The 9635-nt window shown below is 38.5% G+C and overlaps 1 protein-coding gene across 1 annotated transcript in view; it reads left to right on the top strand.

Annotated features, from left to right (window-relative positions):
* The window catches only part of ano1a (anoctamin 1, calcium activated chloride channel a), a 73033-nt gene that overhangs the window by 58528 nt on the left and 4870 nt on the right, over window positions 1-9635 (top strand). Inside the window, exons 21-25 of the mRNA XM_008282154.1 lie at window positions 479-621; window positions 5503-5655; window positions 6635-6687; window positions 7339-7523; window positions 8801-8906. Coding sequence (XP_008280376.1) covers window positions 479-621; window positions 5503-5655; window positions 6635-6687; window positions 7339-7523; window positions 8801-8906 — 640 coding nt within the window. The remainder of the gene's footprint in view (window positions 1-478; window positions 622-5502; window positions 5656-6634; window positions 6688-7338; window positions 7524-8800; window positions 8907-9635) is intronic.

Here is a 9635-nt window from a genome sequence, read left to right as displayed (position 1 = left end):
AATTATAACTGCTGCCACTCTGAAACTGACTTTACCCAACCAGAGCTAAAATGGTATTTCTAGCCTGATTTTCTGACATTTCTTTACCACATTTGATGTGTGTTTCGGGTCATTGGTTTGTTACAACACCCAAATATGTTCAAGACCCAAACTTAATAATAATAATAATAATAATAGTAGTAATAATAATAATAATTCTTATTATTGTTGTTATTTTAATTAATTTTTTTAATCTGAAGTGTCAACAAAAAGCATCTGACCATTAAATTGGCCAGGGCCACATCATCATTTGATTTTAGGTCATCCTGTAGTTGCTGATGTCAAACAAACACAGAAATGTGTGTGCATTTACTGAAATGTATGTATTGCTTTAGAGCTTTCTGTTTAATGTTATGTGTTTAAGTAAAAAGCTGCATATAGGTCAGGCTATAACATAAGTGAGCATGAAATTTTGGTCTTGGATCCTTGGTATGTGCAGGAAGCTGAAGAAGTTGCTCCGGAAGAGGAAGTCGGACTTGGACTCAAAGCAAGAGGAGGAGCTGAACAAGTCCCTGCATCGCCACGAGAAAGACCACTTCCTGGGTCCATTTGTTGGCCTCAGCCCTGAGTACATGGAGATGAGTGAGTCTAACCATACATATAGTTGAAACTGGAAGTTTACATACACTGTATAAAAAGACATAAAGCCTTTTTTTTCCTCACTGTCGGACATTAAATCAGACTAAACTTTTCCTGTTTTTGCTCAGTTAGGATTACCACAATGATTTCTATATGCTAAATGCCAGAATAATGAGAGAGAGAATTTTTTATTACTTTCTTTAAAGTCAGAAGTTTACATACACTAAGATTACTATTCCTTCAAACAACTTGGGAAAGTCCAGATGATGATGTCATGGCTTTGGAAGCTTTTGATAGGTTAATTGACAACATGTGAGTTCATTGGAGGCACACCTGTGGATGTATTTTAAGGCACATCTCAAACACACTGCTTCCTTTTGTGACAACATGGAAAATCTAAAGAAATCAGCCAAGATATCAGGAAGAGAATTGTGGATGACCACAAGTCTGATTCATCCTTGGATGCAAGTTCCAGATACCTGAAGGTTCCACGTTCATCTGTTCAAACAGTTATACACAAATAGAAACACCATGGGAATGTCCAGCCATCATAGCGCTCAGGAAGGAGACGGGTTCTGTGTCCCAGAGATGAACGTGTTTTGATGTGAAATGTACCTGTTAAGTTGTAAAACATTTTCGAAAAAAAATCTGTCATTATTCTGGCGTTTAGCAAATAGAAATAATTTATTAATGTTGGTAATCCTAACTGACCTAAAACAGGAAATGTTTAGTCACACTAAATGTATATAATAATAATATATATACTAATAGGGTATGTGGCTTTTTATACAGTGTATGTAAACTTCTGGTTTCAACTCTCCTCTTTAGTAATACACTGTCTTCCTTGTCTGAAAAAAAGTCCTCATCTTCATCTTCTCGATTAGAGTGACATCTTCTGCCCATGATGTTTGAGAAATGCTATGTGTTAATGTTGAGGTCAAACTTAATGGCTGTGACCACTTTGAAATAATCACTGTAATGCTCAGCTTCTATATACCAACAAACACACTCAGTCATTCCTGTTCTTTTCCTCCTGCTTCATGCTGGACCTTTGCTTGACTTTGTAAATGTCTGCTCCTTTCAGCACAATTTGTTAAAATGGCAAACATGTTCCTCTGATAAAGAATGTAGAAACTAATTGCCATGTTGAGGTAGACTGTGCTGACCTTTAAAAGTTCAATATTGCAATGTACAGAGTGAAAGAATCAGTGATGTGGAAACCCTGACTAGATCATGTTTCGTGTCCACCACAGAGATTTCTATGCATGAATGTGTATGTTTAATTAAGACAGGTCGATGATGCTTTCATTTTACTGTGGCTGGTCAGAGTCTGTGGCTGTTGTGGCCTTTAAATCACCTTTTGAAAATCTAAATTGATGAACAGTTTATCCATTCATCTCAGCTGATTGAAGGTGATCTACATGATAAAGACTGACTCAAGCTTTTAGTGCTACAAAACATTCCAATCCTACTGAAAAACAACAAAACTACTCCAGCTCAGCACTGATATGTCTTCATGTCTGTGATATGCATCAGGTAAAAGACAGCTTGCTACAGCAGCTGTGTTCAAAATGTCTGAGACTTAATTAACCTGCATCCTCCAAAATGATCTACATCCATGATTTTACTGCAACTTTCCAGTGCACATTGCACATTTTGCAAGATGTAGTGTTTGAGGCAGGACAGTCACAAAATGAAAGACCTACAACAAAACAAATCATTTCAAATGGCTCAGCCCTGACTGTAGTGACAGTAGGCAGCATTAGTCAGTCAGGTATTTGAAGCAACACAATGAGCATCGGTGTGAGTTACGCTCCAGAGCCCGGCAACGCATATTAGCATATAGATCGGTTCACCTTTTAAAGTAATGAGTATTGATGGAATGACTTTTGCATTATTTCAGCCAATGATTGGAACGAACCAAATCAACATGTATGTGCGTTAGATGCATAATGGCTTTAAAGCTGAACTAATCAATATTTTTTTATTAACAACGGCAGCAGCAGGTATCTGTTTCTGATGAAGTACCTGACTGGCGCTAAACTGCAGATACACTCAGAGACTGACTGATGAACAAAGATAGCAAAGGAAGAGACTTGTTTTTATTAAGACCTGATGAAGACCAAAGTGGAGCTAAAAGGAGAATACATACCAAGCCTCTGCTCATCAGGCAGCCAGAAACCCAATGTACTCAGCTCTATTGAATAGATACCACACAGATAGCACTCTAATCAAACCATAACCACAGTCAGACAAGACAACATGCAAACTGTGTGACGACTCAAATGTTACAAAAGGCACAGGTTAGATATATAACATAATGAAACCGAACAATGTCCCCAGTGTAATGCTCTGAATTCTAAACACCAATTACCAAATGCGGTGGGACCTCACTTCATCACAACAGTCTTCCTCCTCTCAATTCCTGGAATATGGCTCCAGTGCTAATGCTGCTCTGTGTGTGCTGGATGTGTAAATATTGTAGGCAGCTGTTTGCTTATGTGTTACTAATAACAACAACAAAAGACGATAAATGTCACATGTATTTCTAATTTGTTCTACTGTTCCTTAGCGGTCAAAAATAAATTAATGCAGCTTTAAGGTAGCTGAAGCTTCTGCCTCTGATGTGGCTCTTAGCTCCAGCCTGAACATCTCCTCCATATACATCTTACTTTTCCAATAGATAATCTGTAAAGCTTCTGAGGGCTCAGCTGAACATGTACACATCAGAGAAAAGGCAGTTTTGATCATGTTAGATTTTTGCAGTAGCACACGATAAATTGGTACAGGGGTTCTCAACTGGTCTCACCCTGGGACCCACATGTTCCCATGGTCATTAAGTCGCACCCCAATTTTTTTTAGAATTTAATATTCAATATATTTACCTGTGCAACATGCATTTCAGAGCATATAACCATGCACAGTAACTGAACCATGACAAGTGCATGTACAAAACTGCACAAAATAAATAAGGCCACAAAACAACATATTTTCACTCCATTTTGAGCAAATTAATGAGAAACTAAGGAGGACCATGACAACTGCATGTACAAAAGTGAATAAATAAATATCAAAACTACTTGAAGACAAAGTTTTGGCCTAATCAGGTCATTTGTTGAAGTTAATAAGACAGTTGGACACGTGCTCTACTCTTGATTAGAGTTTCAGAGTCTGGGGTGACAGTAAACAGAGCTGCTCTCAGATCATTTATTATTCAGACGGGGGGTGCGGGTGCTGAGCTTTCGGTCCGACTGACAGTCACACTGCTGTATCCGTGGTAGCGGCAGCAGCAGGGGGGAGGTGGGAGGAATATCAAAATTGATATCATATCCCTAATTGACTATAACAAATAGTTGGCTATTGAGGTCCAGCCCTAGTATGAAAATCCACATTTTAAATACTCCGGGTCATATTTGAGCTTTGCCATCTTGCATCCCAACATCAACACAAACTTAAAATGAACGTCAAACAAACTATGGTTACCGTGCCTGTCAAAATAAAAGTTTTTTCCAAAATAAAAAACAAGTCCAACCTGAGACGCACATTATATATTACTGAATTTTGACCAGCTGTCCACGACCCACCCAGAACAGGTCCGCGACCCACTTTTGGGTCGCAACCCACCAGTTGAGAACCCCTGAATTAGTATATGAGATGAAAATAGAGCATTTAAGTGACTTTATTAAACCACAGTGAAATTGTTTTCAGGTAAAGATAAAATTATCATATTTAGTTGTTTCATTCTTCGGTCATGGAAAAGAAGGTGAATGGTTTAAAGCAGACTTTATGTGGGTTCATTGACCTCTTCATAGTAGTTTGTTTACAGTAAAACATTGTCACTGACAGATTTAAAGCAAAATATAGACATGTTTTGTGGCCATTTTTACCGTATTCTTGTATGCTGTCTTGATGTGGTTACATCAGGTGAACGCAAACAAATTCTGCAATCGTGTGGAAAAATAAGTACATCCCCTGGAAACTCTTTGCTTTTTTTTATTTATTTATTTCTTTTTTTAACATATTTGAACAAGCAAATATTTGATCCTCTTTGAATCTGATAAAAGTGATGTACTAAAACAAACCTTTTTCCTTTTTTACAATATGTACTTTGTCTTGATTTTTTGTTTGTCTGTTTGTTTGTTTGTTCTTCAAAGATTTACACACATTTTAGACCACTATGGTCTCATTTCCATTTTTCTCACCCAGGCTTAGGCCGGGCTCACACTACAGGAGTTTCAGGTCCATTTCGTCTCCTTACAACTATATAGACACATCAGGGCCACCCTGTCCAATATCAAACACGTTTAACGTGTTTTGCAGGTCCCGATGGACACAGTTATTACAGAAGAGCCGCGGACACTGTTTCCAAGCAACACTAAACATTGTACGCCTTGAGGCTAGCTTGAGCTACAGCTAATAAAGCTGATAGTTAAAATCTCACCTCCACTTAATAAGCAAAACCATGTTGACGGCATCTTTCAAAGCATTTTCTCATCAAAGCTTGTTTTACTGTCTGTTTTTTTTGTTCTCACTGCAAAGTATTATCAGTGTCACAGCAAGTTGTTGCACCACAGTCTTGATTTTATTCATATCTACTCCCCCATGAGATCAGATGAGCTGCTGCTTTCACTGCTCTCTGATTGCTCCCTCTGGAACTATAATCCTAAGTATCCTGTAGTGTGATATATATATATATTTTTTTTTTACATTTTGCATATCTGAGATTAGACAGAAGAATGCTTGTAAAGCTTTCTCTTTGTGTGCGTGATGAAGTCTTGTTTTAAAATCTTTTAGGATTTTAAAAGTCTGATAGTGTGTTCCTTTTTTGAAGTAGAAGACTGTGTGGTCATCCTTGCTCATTTCTCCTGTTATCTGTTTCTGTAGTCATCCAGTTTGGGATGGTGACGCTCTTCGTGGCTTCCTTTCCTCTGGCGCCACTCTTTGCTCTTCTAAATAACATCATTGAGATTCGTCTGGATGCCAAGAAGTTTGTTATGGAGCTGCGCAGGCCGATTGCAGCCAAAGCCAAAGACATTGGTACGTATCAACCAGTTTATTCCCCTAGATGTTTTCAGCTACATTGCTTCGTCTGGGTGAAAAATCCAAGAGAGGAGCTACGGATGAAGGAGATATGCAGTTTGCCTCAATAAACATTATGCTGGAACTGGGATTCACCTGACTGTGTGGGCTCTCAGTATTAGGAAATAGACCTCAACAGTCCAATCAAACAAACAGAATTTTCACTTACATAAAGTGGCTGACACCTTTTTTCTGTCCATACTGGTTGCAAAGAGACAGTGTTACAGATGGTGCCAAATCTGCAGTCCTCTTTCTGTTCCTTTTATCATAATATGCAGTTGAACCAAATCAAGTGTACATCTTCACAGTCACAAAGCTTACTGTCTTATACTCAAGCTGTTCAGGACAGCAAAAAAGTGCAGCATTGCACAGAAAACACTAACTTTAGAAATCACACTTTATTTTCCAAGGTCAGACAAGTGAAACCTCACATTAGCTTTAACTGAAGTTTAGAAAGCATTTTTGCACAAAATGAATACTGTGGAAACTTGTGGGCATAATACTGAAGTCTGTATTTCTTCGGCTTCAGAGCGTCCTTAAATGCAGCAGACATGCAGTGTATTTTTTATGGATTGTTTCCTTCCTCCAGTGTCTTACACCACAACAAACTTGTAACATGAAGCTAACAGCAAGTAGGATTACATGTTGCAAGGCTCAAGTTTCTGTTAGCTGGTTTTCTTCATGTGCCACCTTAAAGTGAAAACCAAGAAAAATACTCACCAGAACCTATGGATGCCAAAGAGCAGTTTATAGTTATTGGACTAAAACATTCCCAACGACTCACTTATGTTTGTTTAATGCACACACAGTAGCGTCTCTTGTCCTGAGTGCAGAGTGATTGTGCCATCTAGTGGTGGCTGCTACTTACTGCACCTATAGCGTGCACAATGTTGGAGCTGCTGTTTTTACCTGAAAGATTTCCTCGGTCTCTCTGCAGGTATCTGGTACAACCTCTTGAGGGGCCTCAGCAAGGTAGCAGTCATCGTTAACGTAAGTCTTATCTGTCTTTACAACCTGCATTTCTCTATCTGTGTGAGTCTTTAAAATTCTGGTTAAAATCTGTGATCGGTGATCGAGCACGGCCACATTATCAACAGAAATGTTCATGTTTGGTAAAGCAGAGATGAGAGATGTCCTACATTGCAGTCACTGAAAAATGCTGAAACTTCACAACTAAGGATTTCATGTGTTATGTTGCATTTCGTACATTCACAACACAAGCTCATCATTTCCTTGGAAATGTTGTTCCATGTATTCAGATGGCCAGTGAGATGGGCTAAAAGTTTTCTTGATTTCCTCTGAAGAGGTGGGGAGACCCCTTAGACAGGCTTAATACATGTATAGTAATAATAACATCTAGCATTTACTGTGAGAATTACACTTGCATATAAGCAGCAGGACCTCATTTAATTCCTGTTTTAAAATATCTCAGAGCCAAATAAATGTAGATATGAAGCTGTGCTAGGCTCACAGGCCTTAGTTTAAACATGCTGGTTGTAACACTAAACTGGAAACTAGAAAATGAAAGAAAACACTTAGTTACAGATTTTCTTGACTAAACCAGCAGGAGGAAGTCATGGCTTGTGCTGGTTACTGGTCTCATAATGACAGTGAATAGATGAGCAGTCTTCTGTCCTTCAGGCTTTTGTCATCTCCTTCACGTCTGACTTCATCCCGCGGCTGGTCTACCAGTACACGTACAGTCCTGACGGCACCATGCACGGCTTCATCGGTCACACTCTATCATACTTCAATGTCAGTGATTTCCAGCCTGGCACAGACCCTCTGCAGCCAATGCACCTCGGCTACAAAGTAGACGTATGCAGGTAAGGTTTCGCTTTACTACACTACAGACTTAACTGAGTTCATACCTGGCAACGTTGGGATTTGAAACTAAGGGAAATTTCTGAGCTGTCTCACCACCAAACTGGAACGCATCAAATGAAAAAATCTTATGTATGTAACAGAAGTGAGTACACCCCTGAGCAAAATTACTGAAATGTCAAATGATTCAAAATTCTGTGAAGCATCAAATTTCATCAAGCATCAATTTCAAACTCTTCTTTTTTTTTTTTTTTTTTTTTAAATGGATCCATGGTGCATTTATAAGCGGTGTATAGAAAATGGAAGGAATATCTGCAGATATGCAGCTCAACAATAGAATAGAATAGAATAGTTCTTTATTGTCACTGTGGAAGCAATGCTAAAAAGACAGTGTTAGAGCAGTGAAATGTTGTTGTAGCATTCTTTTGTGGAAGCAATACACAAGTAAAAAAAAAAGATAAAATAACGTGAAAGGGAAGATAAATATATAAGTAGTATATATACATAAGTATAAAATGTAAAATATTAAAGCAAAGGAGGTATTTACAGGTCAAACTACAGTATTTAAAGCATAGAGTATTTACAACAGTGTAAGTGGCATGTGCATGTGAAAATTCTAGTCCAGTGCAAATTATTGCCCAGAGGTCTGTGCGAGTGGGGGATCAGTTCTGGGTTGGTTGAGGAGTTGGGTGCAGTGAGGGGTTGGGTGAGGGGTGAGGGTGGGGGTGGGGTGATGGCTCTTAAAGCCTGCGGGTAGAAGCTGTGCTTAAGATGGTTTGTTTTAGTCTTCATTGTCCAATATCTTTTACCAGAGGGTTGGGGGGAGAACAGGGGGTGTCCAGGATGAGTGGGGTCCTTTGCAATGAATGTGGCCTCTTCTGAAGTCGGCCAGTGTAAATGTCTTCCAGGAGAGGTAGTGTGGTCCCAACAACTTTCTCAGCCGCCCTCACCACCTGCTGCAGGTTCCTCCTGTCCTCTGCAGTGCAGCAGGATGTCAGGATACTGCTGTCCTCAACTGATAATGTTCTGGTCACAATTGTGTTCCAATGAGCACAAGTTTTCTCATTTATTTCCTACATTCTGTGGCCTGTATTTTTAATACAATCTTTCTGAAGTATTTGCTTTTTAATGCTCATCAAAGGAAATACTTTACTGTTCAACTTTTAAATAATGCAATTTTTGAGAGGCGATGCAATTTGGAACCATTTGACATATGAATGATATTGTATACTACAGAGGTGTGTAAATATATCAAGACTCTCCATTTTGCTGTCTCCAGATATAAGGACTACAGAGAGCCGCCCTGGTCTAACACCCCATATGAACTTTCCAAGGAGTTCTGGGCCATTCTAGCCGCTCGCCTCGCCTTTGTTATTGTCTTTCAGGTTTGGAACACACAAACATATTAATACCAAATCATACATGCTGTATGCCTCTACATGCTTTTAAACAGGCATTTGTATCTCATGATTAGGGAAATGTCACATTTAAATTCTAAATTATAGGATGCTGAGTCAAATTTCTTACAATTCCAGATTTAATGTAGACATCACATTTTGAGGTTTGTATTTATTGTATGTATGTATTTATTTATTATTGAATCATAATTTATGTATTTAGGAGCCAACAGATGACCTTCCTGATAAAAGTAGCTAATGTTGTCAAGTCTGCTGCTTTTGCTGGTAATAGAAACATATATATGACAATATTCATTTAGTTTCGCTTCATGGTATCAATTTATAATTGCAAATTATTTTTATGTTAAAAAGCAGCTTTGGTAACATTATTTGTGCTCCTAATGTTCTTAAAGTGAGACTACTTGGAAATATAATGCTCCTCCTCTTACATATTAATTTTCTGAATTGTAAGCAACAAATGTAAGTTGTTTTTCTCAGTTCATTTCATTGAGGGCTTTTCAAACCACAGCCGTAGTTGATCTGGTGTAACTGGTAGCTTGTCATGGCTTATGTCAGCAAACTGAAGAAAGACTCTAAGTGACATAAATAACTCTGTTATCTTCAGGGCTCTTCTGTACTTCTGCTGCTGTTACACCATGTTTTAGCAGTACATCGACATTTTAATCATCAATGTAACAATGAAGTCAAAGAAGAACA

Source organism: Stegastes partitus, unplaced genomic scaffold (genome assembly GCF_000690725.1).
Source record: "Stegastes partitus isolate 25-593 unplaced genomic scaffold, Stegastes_partitus-1.0.2 Scaffold260, whole genome shotgun sequence".
NCBI classification, from domain to species: Eukaryota; Metazoa; Chordata; class Actinopteri; family Pomacentridae; genus Stegastes; species Stegastes partitus.
This window is presented reverse-complemented; position numbering and strand designations above follow the sequence as displayed.